General features: G+C 31.4%; 2 protein-coding genes across 3 annotated transcripts in view; one reads left to right on the plus strand and one right to left on the minus strand.

Annotated features, from left to right (window-relative positions):
• The window catches only part of LOC127711317 (uncharacterized), a 28,460-nt gene extending 19,835 nt beyond the window's left edge, over window positions 1-8,625 (minus strand). The window contains exon 1 of the mRNA XM_052217312.1: window positions 8,502-8,625. The gene's annotated coding sequence lies outside the window, so the exon portion shown is untranslated. The remainder of the gene's footprint in view (window positions 1-8,501) is intronic.
• The window catches only part of LOC127711318 (acyl-CoA dehydrogenase family member 10-like), a 75,525-nt gene that overhangs the window by 39,463 nt on the left and 16,571 nt on the right, over window positions 1-19,491 (plus strand). For both annotated transcript variants that reach the window (XM_052217314.1, XM_052217313.1), the window contains exons 13-18: window positions 14,142-14,315; window positions 16,103-16,272; window positions 16,777-16,917; window positions 18,013-18,150; window positions 18,389-18,479; window positions 19,124-19,282. In XM_052217314.1, the coding sequence (XP_052073274.1) occupies window positions 14,142-14,315; window positions 16,103-16,272; window positions 16,777-16,917; window positions 18,013-18,150; window positions 18,389-18,479; window positions 19,124-19,282 (873 nt within the window). The remainder of the gene's footprint in view (window positions 1-14,141; window positions 14,316-16,102; window positions 16,273-16,776; window positions 16,918-18,012; window positions 18,151-18,388; window positions 18,480-19,123; window positions 19,283-19,491) is intronic.

Below are 19,491 nucleotides of genomic sequence, written 5' to 3' on the forward strand. Positions count from 1 at the left end.
TGGAAACTAGAAAAAAATGTGTTTTTTGGCCCCTTTTTGGCCCCAAATTCCTAAACGTTTAGGGCAATTACCCCCAAACTCAAACCCAGCTTTCCCTTTGTGATATGGAACCTTGTAGTACAATTTCAGAAAGATCCATACACTTACACACAAGTTATTGTCATGAAACTAGAAAAATGCTTGTTTTTTGCCCCTTTTTTGGCCCCTAATTCCTAAAATTTGGAGGCAATTACCCCCAAAATCAATCCCAGCATTCCTTTAGTGATATGGAACCTTGTGGTACAATGTCAGAGAGATCCATACACTAACACACAAGTTATGTCTGGAAGTTACAAAAATGCTTATTTTTGGCCCCTTTTTGGCCCCTAATTCCTTTACTGTTATTACCATAACCCCCAAAATCAATCCCAACCTTCCTTTTGTGGTATTGAACCTTGTGGTAAAATTTCATAAAGATCCATTCACTTAAACTAAAGTTAGAGTGCGAAAACCAATGTGTCTTCGGACGACGCCGGACGACGCTGGACGACGACGACGACGACGACGACGACGAAGACGCCGGACGACGACGACGCCAACGTCATACCAATATACGACCACAAAAATTTTTTGGCGGTCGTATAAAAAGTAAACAATTATAGGTCAAAGTATGGCCTTCAACACGGAGCCTTGGCTCACACCGAACAGCGAGCTATAAAGGGCCCCAAAATGACTAGTGTAAAACAATTCAAACAGGAAAACCAACGGTCTAATCTATATAAAAAAGGAGAAACGAGAAACACTTATGAACCACATCAACATACAACAACCACTGAACAACAGGCTCCTGACTTAGGACAGGTGCATACAAATGCAGCGGGTTTTAATGTTTGTACAGGCGCCAACCTTCACCCTAACCTGAAACAGTAGTGTAACATTACAACATAAAAAAAAAAACTATAAAATATCAATTGAAATGGCTTAACTTGATCAAAAACAAAAACAGGTATCCAACAATGTGGTGGTGGTTTGACGAAAATACTACACAGAAGTCATTAAGAATGAAATTATACATTCAACTACATTCAAGGCCGTACACTCCACAGAGTGTCATATAGTAAATAATCATGTCACTACCACAGCTCAGCGTAAGGCCTCCTCGGAACATTTGAAGGTCCCCACTATGTATTGGTTACCTAAACTACACAAAAAAAAATGTAAAATATTGTTTCATTTCGGCCTCTAATCAGTGTTCTACTACTAATCTTTCGGTGCTTTTAAAGAGTTCCTTAACTTCTATCAAAGAACTTATCGTTATTTTTTGTAATAAAACAGATGAAAACAGTGGAATTAACCATTTTTGGAGTGTAAAAAAATCTTTGGATGTTTTAGATAAATTACATACTTTTGATGGTCTTTTTGAATCCATTGACAGTTTTGACTTTTCCACTCTTTATACTACACTTCCACACAATCTTATCAAACAAATGTTTTCCTATCTATTTAAATGGTCGTATGATAAATCTGGTTGCAAATTTATTTGCTGCAACTCATATAAAGCCTTTTTCTCTAATGAGAAAGGTAAATATGCTAGATATACTTACTGGAGGTTTGATAAGATGATGAAAGCACTCAATTTTCTCCTTGATAACATTTATGTACGTTTCGGCAATAAAGTTTATCGACAGATTGTAAGTATTCCTATGGGCACCAATTATGCCCCTTTAATAGCAGACTTGTTTCTTCACTGTTATGAATCACAGTTTATGGCCAAACTCAGTAAAGAACCGTCTAAATTCCATTTAATAGATAAATTCAACAACACTTACCGTTATCTTGATGATATTTTTTCGTTAAATAATCAAGAATTCTCTAACTATACTGCTGAATTTTACCCGAAGGAACTTACTTTAAATAAATCTAATATCAATAGCAATAACTGTCCTTTCCTTGATTTAGATATTTCAGTTTTACACCAGAAACTATACACAAAAATTTACGACGAAAGGGATGATTTCTCTTTCCCTATTGTTAATTATCCCTTTTTGGACGGTGATGTCCCTTTGACACTGTCCTACGGTGTTTATAAATCCCAACTCATTCTCTATGCCCGTGTCTGTAGTGACGTTACCACAAATTACTTAAAACCTTTACTAGATTCTTTCATAGATACAAAGATTTGGTCTGCAAGTTTGGCTGTACCTCTAGAAAACTTATTTCAAACGTTATACCACATCCTAAATTTTATGGTGATGTTGTAAACCAAGCCCAGAAATTTAGATACCTTCCGGGTATACTTATCAATCCTTTTAATAAACTTATTCTAAAAGGTTACCTATTCAACACTGTAATTAAAATCTTTGAATATTGTTTTTATTGGTATGAATATTGATTTTGTTATCAGTAAATCAAAACCATACTAAATATTACACATGTACTTTCACGTACGGTACTACAATCTGTTGATACCTATAGTTTGGCATTGCACAAGGTCATGTTTTTATCTGACTGTAAATGACGTCTTTACACTAAATCCATTGGATGTTGGATGTGTACTGATTGATATTTTAGTCTTAGATACATGATTTTTTTCATTAGTTGTTATTGGCTTTGAACTAGCTGTCAGTAACTGCGAGTACTCTCAGATCTGTACTTAGTGTATTTTTGTTTTTGGGATATATAAGAACCCGTCCACGTCCACTCTGTGTTTTTGTTAGAAGTATTTCTATTTGTATCCATCTGATGAGTTAAGCCTTTTTCAACTGATTTTTGTCTTGCCTTGACGGAGTCAAAAAGTGAGACATAGGTATGCTGTTTCCGGCGCCAGCGGCGTCAACAATGTATTAGTTTGTGATTAGGTCTAGTTCATGGTGAACCACTAGTGGTAGGTCAATGATATTTGGTATGCAGTTGTATTAGCATTGGCACATCTCATTACCATGGAGATTATTTGGCCCCGCCCCCTCAGTCAAGGTCTATTGACTTTGAAACTTTGCTTAGTTTACATGTATTAGTTTGTGATTAGGTCAGTTTATGGGGAACCACTAGTGGTAGGTCAATGATATTTGGTATGCAGTTGTATAAGGATTGGCATATCTCATTTCCATGGAGATTATTTGGCCCCGCCCCCTCATTCATGGTCTATTGACTTTGAAACTTTTGCTTAGTTTTCCTGTATTAGTTTGTGATTAGGTCAGTTTAAGATGAACCACTAATGTTAAGTCAATGATATTCGGTATGCAGTTGTATAAGCATTAGCACTTCCATTTCCATGGAGAATATTTGGTCCTTACCCCTCAGTCATGGTCTATTGACTTTGAAACTTTTGCTTAGTTTACATGTATTAGTTTGTGATTAGGTCAGTTTAAGATGAACCAATGATATTCGGTATGCAAATGTATTGGCATTTGCAAGTTTCATTTCCATGGAGATTATATAACCCCACCACCTAATTATGGTTCATTGACTTTGAAACTTTTACATAGTTTACAAGTTAATGTTAGTGTTAAAGGGAATGACTTATGAAAAGTCAATGGTATTTGGTTTGCAGTTGTATTAGCATTGGCACATCTCATTTCCATGGAGATTGTTTAGCCCTGTACCTTCAGTCATGGTTCATTGACTTTGAATATTTGCATAACTTACATGTTAAAGTATTGCTATTTTAATTTCAACATTTGCTTTATCAAAATAACAAATAGGCGAGACATATCTCTGTGTTAACAATTTATTATAGTTTGTTCTTATGTTGTACTGTTACACCACTGTCCCAGGTCCCATACACTTAACGAATAAGTTTGATCTATGACACAATATAAATACGATATTAATAAAAAAAATTGTAGAACCAGTGGCGAATCCAGAGGGGGGCGTAGAGGGCGTACACTCAAAGAAGACATGACTTATGCAATGCCAAAATAAAAGTATCGACAGGCAGTAGGATAGTTAGGATTTAACCTTATAATAAATATGTATCATGTTATATATAGAAATAGCAATCTCTTATAGAAAATAAACGTGGATGTGTATTTATACATCCCAAAAAAAACATTCGAAAAGAATACAAATTTAGTTATGTTTTAATTTGTTGATGACAAAATCGATGTTATTGCCAATGTAAACAATATTCAAAGATCTTATTACAACATAAATAAGATAACCTTTACTAATAAGTTTGTTTAAAGGTTCGATGAGTTTACACGGATCACATAGTGATTTCCGCGCTTTTAGTACAATATTACCATAAATTTAGGATGTGAAATACCGTTTTTAATAAGTTTTCTACAGGTACAGCCAAATTTACTAATCAATTCTTTGTATCTATGAAAGAATTTAGTAAATTTTTTAATTAATTTATGGTAACGAAATCCCTGACTTAATAATTTACCAGTGATGCATTGATTATGTTCGCTAAAATCTATGACATCACTATACACACGGGCATAACGAAGGTGATGGGATATGATGGAGCCAAAGGAACATCACCTTCTAAAAAAGGAAAATTAACAATAGGGAATAAAAAATCGTCTCTTTTGTCGTAAATTTTAGTATGGAGTTTCTCTTTAGAAATTGAAATGTCTAAATCTAGAAAAGGACAACTACTTCTGTTTATGTTAGATTAATTTAAAGTAAGTTCCTTTGGGTAAATTTAGAGAACTCTGGATTATTTAACGAAAAAATATCATCAAGATAACGGTAGGTATTGTTGAATGTGTCAACCAACTGTAACAATGACGTTTCTTTACTGAGTTTGGCCATAAACTGTGATTCATAGCAATACAGGAATAAATCGGGGCGCAATTAGTGCCAATAGGAATACCTACTACCTGTCGATACACTTTATATCACTTATACTATTAAAATTTGGATTTTAAATATTTGACACATCATAGGTTTCTTACAAAGAATAAATGTGGTCAAAGAACTGAAAAATTTAAAATTGGACTTTTACCTTTTATGGTCCAATATCCAAAATCTAAATACACGATAGATTCAGCATATCATAGAACCCCAAGAATTTAATTTTTGATGAAATCAAAACAAGTTAAATTTTGGACCCTTTATACCTCTATGTGGACCAATTTGATAACAGGGCCCTGAAAATCCAAAATCTAAATACAAGGTTAGATTCAGCATATAAAAGTACCCCATTTATTCAATTTTAGAACCCCGATTTGGACAGATTCAGCATACCCTGGAGTACACCAAGAATTTAATTAATTTATTTATTAATGAACAATGTGAGCTTTGGGTTCACTTTTACAAAAAAAAGAAAAGAAAAACGATTTCCAAAATATTATTCCCCATTAATACAGTCCTACAGTTATCCCCAAGAAATCGTATCAAAATGATGGTGGATTTAAAATCAGCTTTTCAGCCACACATTCCAAAAAAACACCAAATTTTCAAATAAATTTGTCACTTTAATTATAAGTGTGTTAGTTGATGATTACCACATGTTTTCTTTTCTTGATAATATGTGGTAATTGCTGCATGAATTAATTAATAGTAAATACACAACACTTATCCATATTCATAAATGTGAATTAATTACAAATGTTAATATGTAATAAAAATTGTGTGTAGTTTTTAAAGGAAGAAAAATAAAAATTTCCATTTTTTTTTAAATAATAATAATAATAATAATACATGTAATAATAATTCTTTATTTTAAAGAGGGTTACACAGTTAGCTTTAAAACTAATCTTCCCTGAGGCTCTCGTGAAATACAAAGAATTACAAAATAATCAAACAAATACACACATTAGCTAATGTATAGGGAATTAATACATCACAAACTTTCGTTAATTAATTTTAATATTCAATTTCCATGATTAATTATAAAAATGTAAAAACAATTTCAATTAGCCTCATTGTTCCTGTCCTGGAGTGGTAATATCAGAAACTGGACTTAATCATCTCTCCATATTAACAGACTCAGTTTTTTGTTATAAACATCTGTTTGTTAAGTTATATTATCTGTCCCTTTATCAGCATGAGATGACAGATTTACAGCTCTACTTAAACATTTTATAATCTAATAATGAACAGTAAATTTCAAACTATATTTCTTCTCTAAAATTAGATAATCATATGATGCTATATCTATTTTTGGGTAAAAATTGCTTGAAATGCAATCAAAACCCTATGGTACTGACTTGATATCTATATCTTCCAAGGTTTATCACTACTTTTGATATACACAAAATATGGACATTTCCAGAAATTTATCAATGAGGTATATGATCAGATATTCATGTTACAACATGATATTCTAATTGGCACAAGCATTACATAACTTGTGCAAGGTGCTGGAATCTAATATCTGTTCTAAAAATATCAATGATGTCATTGTTAAAGTAATCTTTAAAATTGGAGTTATCTTCCATTGTCCATAATTGTAAATTGTAGTTGAATCAACTACAACCAATGCTTTATACAATGCAATGTTTAATTATACCCCACGCAACGAGATGCGGAGGGTATAATGTTTTTGACCCATCCGTCCGTCCGTCTGTCCGTCAGTCCGTCAGTCCTGTTTCTTGTCATCGCAACTCCTCTGATACCACACAACAGAATTTCATGAAACCTTTTTAGATAATAAGGACATACTATGTAGATGTGCATATCGACAGGAAATTACGGTTCAATTTTTTTTCTAGGAGTTACGCCCCTTTGAACTTATTTGCTTCAATGTACTACTGCAACAGTTTGTCATCGCAACTCCTCTGATACCACACAACAGAATTTCATGAAACCTTTTTAGATAATAAGGACATACTATGTAGATGTGCATATCGACAGGAAATTACGGTTCAATTTTTTTTCTAGGAGTTACGCCCCTTTGAACTTATTTGCTTCAATGTACTACTGCAACAGTTTGTCATCGCAACTCCTCAGATACCACACAACAGAATTTCATGAAACCTTTTTAGATAATAAGGACATACTATGTAGATGTGCATATCGACAGGAGATTACGGTTCAATTTTTTTTCTAGGAGTTACGCCCTTTTGAACTTATTTGCTTCAATGTACTACTGCAACAGTTTGTCATCGCAACTCCTCTGATACCACACAACAGAATTTCATGAAACCTTTTTAGATAATAAGGACATACTATGTAGATGTGCATATTGACAGGAAATTATGATTCAATTTTTTTTTCTTATCCAATTTATTTTCTTACACATATTTTATTTCTCCAATGACAATGTGGGGACGTGGGGTATGTGAGCGCGCTCACTAAGGTTCTTTAATTTTACTTCCTTCTGACAAATTAAAGCAATCTTTACCCTTCAGGGCTTATAAGCACTTTGATTTAACTATGACTCTGTTTATAATTTCTATTAATTGTGCAATACAGCTCTGATTAAATATTTTATATAGCATAGTTTCTGAAACAGAATGAATGTGGTCTAAGTACTTTAACAATTTAAATTGGATATTTACCAATTATGGTCCAATATCCAAAATCTAACTACATGCTCAGATTCACAATTAAAAAGCAATCCATAGACTTAAACTCAAAACAACAAACATACCAAACTCCAAGGAAAATTCAAATCGGAAAGTCCCTTATCAAATGGCAAAATCAAAAGCTCAAACACATCAAACGAATGGAAAACAACTGTCATATTCCTGACTTGGTACAGGCATTTACTTATGTAGAAAATGGTGGATTAAACCTGGTTATTGCCCTGAAACTAGAAAATCCTAGTTTTTTTGCTCCTTTTGGGCCCGGAATTCCAAAACAATTTGGGCCATGACCCGCAAAATCAATCCAAACCTTCCTTTTGAGGTATGATACCATGTGGTAAACTTTCATAGAGATCCATACACTTATACACAAGTTATTGTCCTGAAACAATAAAAATGCTTGTTTTTGGTCTCTATTTGGCCCCTAATTACTAAACAGCTACAACAATAACTCCCAAAATCAATCCCAACCTTCCTATTGTGGTATGTAACCTTATACTAAAATTTTATAGAGATCCATACACTTATACTCAAGTTATAGTCTGCGAACCAAAATGTCTATGGACGACGACAGACATTGCCATAGCATAATACAAACGCAAAAAATTTTGTGGTCATATAAAAAATGCATAAAAATGTTAAAAATTATCATTTAAGGGATTTGTTTTGGTATCGATTTTGCACACCACAGATATACTTTGCACTGACTAAGAAGATATTTAACCAGCTGAGAAAGGAGGTCATACTTTACTTTGACCTCTTGTGCATTAATGGCTGACATTTTTCATCAGTATATTTTTTAACCATCTGGAATAGTAAAGTTACAGTAATTATATGTGTGCTATACCTGTACTTTGTTTACAATTTTAGCTATTTGAAATTAAATAAAATCTTTAACTACATGATATACTAATATGTTAGTAAATTTGTACCAAATATACATTTTAAAGAAGAAAAACAAAAGAACAAAAATATACTGTTGTTTACAGAAAATTTTCTACTATAGAAGTCACTTTAAAACAGAATAATAAGTGAAACACTTACTGTTTCTTTAGCTTTTGAAGAAGTTATGGAGACAACTTTTTTATACTTCTAAATCTCTCCTCTGTTGGTCTTTTTGTGCTATTTCATATCAATGTATTACTCAGGTATTTCCTTTCTGTGTGCAGTGAACAGATCATTGATGAGGATTAATTTGGGATATTTTTTTTTATATGTCAGTAAAAGTGTAGAATTTACCTGAAAAAGTTGAAATATGAATATAATTGTGTTTAAAATGTATACTGCATTTATTTAACTTAAAGATTTAACATTTTGATCAATACATTACTCTATTAATAAAAAATCTTACTACAAAGCCTAATGTGCCTCATTGCATTAACCAAAGTGAACTAAAAATAGAAAAAAAAAATCCCTGTGATATATTTAACTTGCCTTAACCATATTTAATTTAACTTTGCAGTAACCATTGATTTTCTGAATTAAAAGGGGGGATGTTAAGTCTTGGCAAATGTTAACTATTGAATATATTTGACAATTAAAGTTTACTGCATATTGCAGTATGAATAGAAAGTAAAGATAAAATAATGTTAATTGATTTTTCAATGATAATGTCTTTGTACTGCTCCATAAAGCCATTCAAACTTATAGTAATGTATTTTACAGTTGAATTACAAATTGCATACTGAAATCTGTCATGGTGTTTTATACAACTTATGACTTTAAAAGGTTAAAACAACACATTTAACACAAACAGATTTCTGGTAATAATAACAATGATAATACTGTTAGAAGAAATGTGTGTTTTGATTAGAAACATTTCTTTAAATATTTTTAAAGCTTTTTAACTTACATGGTCGTGTCATCTGCTCAATATTACCTGTCATCTTAAATTCATGATCATGAGACAAGCACAGTTCATTTGTTTTTATAGTCTACCATACAAAGTCACTCAAGATGAAAATATTTTTTGTGGTCAATCCACTTTCTCACCTTAGTAGGTTAACTAGGTTAAGTAAAATGTTTTGATGTTGGCAGTCAGTCATATCTCCATATATTTTTTGGGATGCTATCTTTGATTTGTTGAAAAGTTGAATTCATATACTTGTATTCTTCTTTCAATTTCAATGGATAACTTAGTATTACCGGCTAGTAGTTTGAAAAAACAGAAAAAACAGCATGTCCAGTCCTTAGGAAAGGAGAGATGGACAAGTAAAAAATTTTGCCCACTCTGACTTATTATGGATGGGTATAAGCCTGGGACAGGCAAATAAATATATGACAATGTTTAACATCTTAGTGAGTGCTCAATCATCTTCCTTACTTGCAAAACAGAAAGTGTAACAGTCGATGCTTATAATTCATAGCAAATATCTATAATAATATGGGAAAAATTCAAAGTTTCAAATCATTAGATCAAAAGTGCTGCATTCCAAATAGATATAAGAAGATGTGGTATGAGTGCCAATGAGACAACTCTCCATCCAGGTCACAATTTGTAAAAGTAAACCATTATAGGTCAAAGTAAAGCCTTCAACACGAAGCCTTGGCTCACACCAAACAGCAACTTATAAAGGGCCCCAAAAATGACTAGTGTAAAACCATTCAAACAGGAAAAACAACGGTCTAATCTACATAATTTAAAAAACGAGAACCGAGAAACACTTATGAACCACATCAACAAACGACAACCACTGAACAAAGCCTGTACAAGATCCTTAATAAATTGCCCCATTGACACGTCTCCTTTTATTCATATGTTATTTTTGCTTGAGGATATCTTGAATGCTTTTTAAAGTTTATCAATCCCCTCCCCTATATCACAGCAATGTAGTTAACTATTCATAAAATTGAAAATGGAAATGGGGAATATGTCAAAGAGACAACAACCCGACCAAAGAGCAGAAAATAGCGGCAGGCCACCAATGGGTTTTCAACACAGCAAGAAAATCCCGCACCCGGAAGCGGGCTTCAGCTGGCCCCTAAATAAAAAAGTGTACCAGTTCAGTGAAAATGGACGTCATACTAAACTCCAAAACATATAAATGAACTAAAATTAAAAAACATACAAGACTTACAAAGGCCAGAGGCTGCTGACTTGGGACAGGCACAAAAATGTGGCGGGGTTTAACATGTTTTGTGAGATCTCAACCCTCCCCCTATACATCTAGTCAATGTAGAATATAAGTCAAACTATAAGTGTTGTAAGTTGTATTTCTTTCTTTGTTGATGTTCACTTGTGAGATTGTTGTTTATAGTACTGTAAATTCAGAAATTATTGCGAGGTTTTTATTATTGCGACAAATGCGACAGAGTTGTAAACGCAATAATTTAAACTCGCATTTTGAAATATTTTATATGAACTAAACAGGATTTTTCTCAAAATCGTAAAAATTAAAATCGCATTTAAGTCTAAAATGACAAAATCGCAATAATAAATGCACGCAATAATTTCTGAATTTACAGTAGTTTATAAAAGTTGTTGTTGTGTGTCTGTCACTTTTATCTCTCTTGTATGTAAGATCACTTTTGTCCCTATATAAAACATAATTGGTATAACAGTTGGTAAGGCTTCCATTTGAACCCCTCTTATTGACGGAATAAGCAATTATGCATACATGAACAGGGATTAAAATGGAAGTCTTGACAGACTGTCTGTATATAAAAGATAGGGAGCACAGACCACTGAGACCAGTATACCTTGTAGCTATACCAGATTAAAATGTTAACTGAGATATTTAATTTGTGATTTGATTTAATTCTTTATTAAATGAAAGTCTGAGAGCTGTACATAGACTTTGCACAATTTGGTTATTTAACATGAATTGATAGCTTGTGCTATTCAGACTTATGGATCAGTTACTTGACTCAAACTTATGGTAATTGCCAGTTGCAAATGAGTTTAAAACTTTATAATATTACTAATTTAAGTATCCTATGACTAGTTTGTAAAATTATATTTTTTTTTCATCTTTTTTGTCTCATCCGGAACATGCATGAAATGAATATCAATTGACAAGAATTGCCAGTTTTACTTCCAAAGGTCAATGGTTCTCTTCGGTTACCCCTGCTTCCTCAACCAATAAAAACTGGCCTCCATGTTAGAGTTAAGGTTGATGATAGTGGCTTTAAAACGCCAGCAAGCAAACAAACATTATGATTGAAAATCCATCAGATAAAATATTTTTAAACCAGAAAATATAGCTTTCTACCAAAGTTAAAGAGTCTACATCATGTTGTCTATCTGTTGTTAGTTAAGTATTCTTGCTACCTACATTTATAACTTTTTGTTAATTTCTTAACCCCCTTGACTTTTTACAAAGCATACTTTACAGAACCTTTTTTTGAAATATTTTTTCTGGTTGGATTTTACTCAACTTAATGCAAATTGAAGAAGAATTATCACAGGTTTTTTTTGTATTATATTTTATTGTGAAACATTTTCAATTTTAAGATGATATAGACATTATTATATTTTTGGTTCAATTTGTAAAAAATCATAGTACATGTTCACAAATAGGAGATAACAATAGGGACTGAAGATTAAATTATGACAAAATACACAAATATACTTTAGAAATTATTTGTCTTTCAAGGCATGTTATGCTAAAATCCAATATCAAATAATAATTTGAAAAAATATGAAACATATTGCAAAAAATTATAAGTGATGAATACTTATTGCATTACACTGAATTTTTTCCCATTTAAAATCAAACTTTTCAAAGCATGTATCTCCAAATCAAGCAATTGCACATATCAGCTAGTCTAAATAAATATGACATCTTAAAAAATACCAATTTTACTGCACCAGATGGGCATTTTGACAATAAATGTGACTCTTCAGTGATGCTCAAGGTCAAAATATTTGAAAGTCCAAACCTTACTAAAACAATAAAGAGCTAATAAAAACCAAAAAAGGATAAATAGTATAGCCAAACCTGGGCAAGTAAGGCTATTTTAATTTTTTGCTGTAAAGTGTAGGAAGGCGTCACAGCAAAAAATAAAATAGCCTTTCAAGACATCATAATCATTTGGACTTCATGTACATATCAGCCAGTACCTTTTAACAATATCTATTGAAAAAGTCCTCAGTTATAGAATTTTTTTTCTTATATTTCAGTATATAACAATTAAGCCAACTTATATTCTCAATATATAATTTAATTTTGGATGTAACATGTCTTCTGATTGGCTGAAAGTTTTATATCTATCAGCTCATATACATAATTTTGTCATATGACGTCATCAACGTTTTTTTTTTTATGATTTACTCATTAAAAATGGAATTTAGAATTAAATTATAAGGAATGACTGTAATATTTTTTCTGTCTATTCGAAAATAACCTAAAAAAAAGTGTTGCACACTTTTAAATAACATGCTACACTGGTTATTCAGTGTGCACCACACTTTTTATGTTATTTCTTCATAGACAGGAAAAATATTACAGTCCTTCCTTATATAAAAAAAATCTCAAATTATTTTTGAAACATTTAATTTAGAAAACAGAGTCAATTTAATTAGATACAAATTGGCAATATAATAAATGTTTGATTTAATAAAAACAACACAGTTGCAGTCAACATTGTTTTGCATATACAAGACATCAGTGTCTTGTTAAAGAGAACATGGGATAAATAATTCAGTGAAGGGTTAAGTTGCATTGATATTTAAAATAGGTACATTTGTATGTATATGAAGTTTGACCTAGTTTTTAACGGTTATCTCGTCCTATTTGTTGACACAAAACTTGTGTAGAGGTAAGTGGACTTCCTTGGAAAATTCATTTTCAAACAGAAGAACTTTTACTAAGATTTATAGAATTCTGACGGAGTAAATTATACATTATACATATATATATATATATATTGCAATGTATGTGCATAATATAAATTACTATAACATGGACTGCATGATCTGTTTCATGTAAATTATTTGTCCAGCTCTCATAGGTGTGGAAATGTAAATTAATCATTTTTGAATGAATAAAAGAAGATACTTGGTATATATGTCAAGTAGATAACGAACCCCTCTATATACAAAATTCCAAGCTTTTAATCTCCCCCATTATTGTTGCTAGACTAACCCAGGTGTGAATCAAGGATTTTGAAAAAGGGGCCCCTGGCAAGCCAAGCTTTTAAGTGATACATGTAAAAAGTGTATGCATTTATCTTATATGAAGCTCCATAAGGGGACTGGGCTCTCTGCCCCTTCTAAATCTGCCATTGGTAATGACTGAATATGACATTAGATCTCCAAATAAAAAGAAACATTAAGATATAATGACAAAAAGACAACCACTGGCAAAGTTCCTAATTTGAGAAAGGCCCATTAACATGTGACAAGCTGAAACTAGATCTCAACCCTCCTCCTTTCAGCCGTTATATTTATTTCAAATTATGAAAAGAAAATTAGGATTCATCCATAATCATGATAATTGCCAACCATCTTCAAATGTGAAAATTAACAAACTAAATACTTTTATAGGTCAGGATTAATATATTATTACAGGTAATAATACATGGCTACCTGTCATGCCTGTTCATATATCAAAATTACAGTTGATAAAAGACTGTAAGCATGTAAACTTATAGATTTACCTGTATTATAATAAAACATGAACATGTGATAACTGACAGTCAAATATTAGTCCTATTGATAATTACATACCCACATTGTTTCAGGACAAGGTAGTTCACCATCAGCCAATTTACTGGGAGCTTTCACTGATCATATAGCAGGTATAGCCTTGGATATAGCATTGAAAAGTAATATACAACCAACAATGAGTAGAACAGGAAATACATCATCTCCAGGAACCAGACAATATTCTACGGCTGCCGGTCACAGTAATGCTGGTAGGTTTGTTAAGGTTAAGTTTTAATATACATATTCGGGTAGTAATTAGTTGAAACATTTGTTTGACATAGTTTCATCATAATCATGGAAGAAACTTGTATGTCATGATATTTTTCTACATCATATTATAAAATACATTTATTATGTAGTTGCAAATGAAAACAAAATTTTCTAGTAATATAACATATAAGTTTTTAAGACAATTAATCCAGGTATTTGTGGGAGGAAAAATCACAATTATAGGTAAAATTTAAAAAAAATATATATCTATATTTTCAATTTGTCAAGTTTTGTTTAATTGTATCTTAACAACCTTTACCTTTAAAGTGTTAACATTAACATATCATTCACTACAAAAATTGATCTCAGTTACATAAATTATTCTAGGAATATTATTGAGCCTGCTTCTTAAAACATTGTATTATTCATAACTTTGAGTAAAAAGTATGTAAATGAGTGTCCCCCTTTACTGATTTAAACTTAACATTTCTTGTACTATAATTATCAAATGTAGTAAAACAAACTTAAATAAATAATACTCAACTTTGTTTTACATTAGTGATTAAGATTTGATTAATTTTTTTTAAAACAAAAATCTGGGAAAACAGATAGGAAATGGATATGAATGAACAGAAAGATAAACTCAGTAACAGTATGAATGTAAGCAGCATATCTCTAAAATTTACTTCCTTCATTTAACTGGAGGCATGACCCTAAATATAGAATATATCCAAATTTAATAGTCCATGTTCAGCCTATATATACCTTAAATTCAGAAATTGTTGAGTGCATTTATTTATATTGAGATTTCGACATGACAGACCAAAATGCGAGTTCTTATTATTGTGATACTCACCAAATCGCAATATTCGCAATAATAAAAACCTTGCAATAATTTCTAAATTAACAGTAGGTAAAAAAAAATATCATCAAGCACACATAACCTCTTTAATCTTCACTATGATAAAAAATATACAAAAAAAGAGCAAATAAAAAATGATCAACAATATAATATCTAAAATATGCTAGTATGAATGAACCATTATTTGTTTTATTTTTATTTGTTTGTTTGCTGTCCAGTTGACATTTACCCAAGATCTCCTTTTATTTGAATCATTGCCTTAAATGATGATTTTTTTATACTAATTTGTAAAAAGAGCAGATATATGATGAGAGCCATAATCTGACATTAATAATTGCAAAAATAGTGAAATTCTTTTATTGATAAACTTTTAAGTTAAGTTAGTATTATTGATAGAGACATTTTTTAGTAAAGAAATGATAGTTGTGATGTTATAAATGATAAAATCATACTGATAAGTTAAAATTGTTTTATGGCACAATATTTTTTATGTAAAAAGTATAATGCATGTGATAATTGAAGAAACACACATAAATGTGGAATATCACCACAGAGACAGCAACCTGACAACAAAAGTTCATTAGACTAGACATTAAATGACCATCAAAGAGTAAATGAGCAGAATAAGAAGACTGAGTTTAAACAATTTAAGTTGACCTACAAATTCTCAATTGTTAAAGAACTTGAAAAGACAGCATCTATTACTGAGAAAATTTGTGACTTTAAAACAAGAATTTATGATGATGAGGGGGAGGGCATATGACCAAAACATTTAGTTTTGAGATTAGCCAACGTTACTACTATTATATCAATCAGTAGAGTAACAGAAAACAGAAATGGTAAGGTTAACCTAATTCTTATTGGGGTGTAAAGTACCCCTTGCATCAATTACTTTTTATGAAAACTTTATATTGCATTTTTTAGGCTCCATGATAGTTTCACCAGATGCCTTACCTCCAAGGGCTAAAGCTACCTATGATAAAGTGAAGAAGTTTATAAGGGAGGAAATCATGCCATTAGAAAAAGACCTGGACAAACACTCCCTACCCTCGGCAGATATGTGGAAAGTTCCTCCTGTTGTTGAAAAACTTAAGGTATTCAACACATTAATAAAATCGAAGGTTTATTGTAAAAATAATGTGGTGTTTGTCATCCATTTTAATATTCCCTTTTCAAACACTTAAAATTAGTGATACTACACAAATATGCAGGTATAAAGCTTGAATAAATCATACTTCTTTGTAAATCTTGATATACATATCTTTAGTATAAGATTATTTTGGCAGAAATAGAGTTAATATTTGGTATGTTAAATTTTGGCATATTGTTTCAATTTTGTTTATCATTTGCTGGCAACAGCCATCATTAAATTTCCTTTGAAATCAATCATATCATTGGTTGGAATTTTCATCCTCAGAGTTGAAAGGCTAATGATAAGTGTGAATTAACTATTGGCCATGGAGTCAACAATGATTTTTAAGATTCCAAGAGTGTGATTTTATAAAATAAGCTTTTTGTATTAGGTTCATATTTCAGAAGGTAGAAACTTAATGTCTCAGGGAGAGAACATATAAAACATGTTTTTTTGTTCATTTTAGGCTAAAGCAAAAGCCGAGAGACTCTGGAATTTATTTTTACCAAAAGAATCAGACCCAGAAGGACACTATGGAGCAGGATTTACTAATGTTGAATATGCATTTATGTGTGAAGAAATGGGGAAGTCTATGGCTGCACCTCTGGTAAGAACAACAAGTAATAATGTGGAAACATTTTTACGTTCAATTATGTGGGCGGAAATTTTCATTGATTTTGCTTTAAAAAGTATCTTATAGCAATAGATTTCCATGTGTTGTATGGTGTATGATACCAAAATATGTAATACTGGTAGTTGTTTTAATATTTGCTTTAAGATTCCTTTAAAGATAAGATTTTCATTATTTTATTCCATAAAGACTGTATGTTGACCTCTATAGATGTCTTTTGGTTTATTTGTGTCATTGGTTGCTGGGTACTACCATTTCCTTTTATTCACACAATTAAAGATACTTGGAGATTTACCTTTATATTGATGCATTATAGTTTAAAATATTTCATATCATTCTTGTCTCCTATACATGTACAACATATATCATCATACTTCATAGAAAATATGAATAATTTTTCATCAAAAATTATAATTTTATACAATATTTTAATTAACTCTGTTTATTATTCTACCTATGACAGTAGAGGCCATTATGTTTTCTGTTAACTCAAATAATTACAGCGCCCCCTTACGGTCATTGTCCTGTAGCAATCAAGTGAGTGAAATATAACGACTGGATTATTCGGGTAAGTTTTCTGGTCCAGTGCATCCATCCGTTATTTTGTCTGATCTTCCATCCCATATCAGGTTATAACTTTTGGTCCAGGTAGTTTATGATGAAGTTGTACTAACATCAACTTGAACTTAGAACACATGTTCATTATGATGGGATCTTTCTTAATTTTGGTCCAAATTACGTTTATGGCTCCAATTAAATGGTTCTCTGATAAAGTAACTCCAGTACTTTCTCAGGTTAACGTTTTTGCTGTTTGGTCGTGTTGTTGTCTCTTTGACACATTCTCCTTTTTCATTCTCAATATTCTTGGTTTCTTTGATATGTATGATGTGTATTATATACACTCTTTCTGGCCTACAAGGAATTTTGTATCTTTTATTTAATTTGTTATATGTGCAATTGATTATGTGTTTGTTGAACATAATCTGGTTCTTGACCAAAAATACAAAAATATTGAAATAATTCCTAACATTTATACCTTCATGTTATATATCATCCTTTTGAATTTGACAGGTATTTAACTGTAGTGCACCAGATACAGGTAACATGGAAGTTTTAGTGAAATATGGAACAGAGGAACAGAAGAGACAATGGCTAACTCCATTACTGAATGGTGAAATGAGGTCATGTTTTGGAATGACTGAACCTAATGTAAGTTTGTTTTATAAAATCAATGGTGTGTACAGTGTATTCCTCATTAATGTCTCTTACAGGGGGTTGTTTTAAGGCACAATATTATGATGTTTCTCAAAGTAAATGTAACAATATAGATTTCCTTATCATTAGATAATACTATTATCAGCTCATTACTTACAGGCTTCAAGAATTAGTAAGACTATTGTATAAATAATAATCTGAGTATAAAGGTTATCACTATTAACTATTTTAGGTGGCTTCCTCAGATGCTACAAATATCCAGTCATCAATTGTCAGGGATGGTAATCAGTATGTTATTAATGGTAGAAAATGGTGGACATCAGGTAAATAAAATGAATATTGCTTAAAATAGGACCATAACAGTTGAGGGTTTGAGTGGGAAGGGTTGGTAATCTATAAATTTTTAGTTTGCATGTCTCTATTTTTTATGAGGGTCTGGATGGGGTTCACAGTATAAAGAATGGGTAAATAAAAATGTAAGAAAAGAGAAAATAGGCCCTAAAAAAATGAGCTAGAGAACAATAGTCCAAAAAAATTAAGAAAAGAAAATAATTGGGTGCTAAGATATAAAGAATAACTAATATAGTAGATAGTTGATTTTCCTGTAAGTATTTATAAATTACTGTGAAAACTTTGTTTGAATAAAAAGAGATGTGGCATAAACAACAATGATACAGCTACCCAACAACATGTATTTGTGTACAACAATTTGCATTATGCCTGTACCAGGTCAGGAATATGACAGTTGTTATCCTTTTGTTTGATGTGTTTTGAGCTTTTGATTTTGCCATTTGATTATGGACTTTCCGTTTTGAATTTTTCCTCAGAGTTCTATATTTTTGTTATTTTACTTTTGTTTATAAAGTGCCCAAAATAATTGACATTTTATTTCTATTCATTATTGCAACAGCATAAAATTTTTTTTTATTTCTTTAGACATATATTTTATAGATATATTGTTTTTCAGGTGCCATGCATCCAGACTGTAAATTATGTATATTTATGGGGAAGACAAACCCAGATGCTCCTAAACATAAACAACAAAGTATGATATTGGTTCCCATGGATACACCAGGGGTAACTATTGTACGACCACTTACCGTATTTGGTTACCTTGACCAGCCAGGTTTGTATGAATTTTTTTCCCTTTTGAAACACCACATATAAGTTTGTAGGATTGGTTGCCTTGATTCATCAAGTTTGTAACTGATTATCTTTAGTTCCCATGGATACACCAGGAACATTAATTTATCAAGCTTCATGTGAGCATATTTTACAGTGTGATGTGATTTCACATGTATTGATCATCAACTTCCTGTTTATTGACTACTAATA

This window comes from Mytilus californianus, unplaced genomic scaffold (genome assembly GCF_021869535.1).
Source record: "Mytilus californianus isolate M0D057914Y unplaced genomic scaffold, xbMytCali1.0.p SCAF_8, whole genome shotgun sequence".
Taxonomy (NCBI): domain Eukaryota; kingdom Metazoa; phylum Mollusca; class Bivalvia; order Mytilida; family Mytilidae; genus Mytilus; species Mytilus californianus.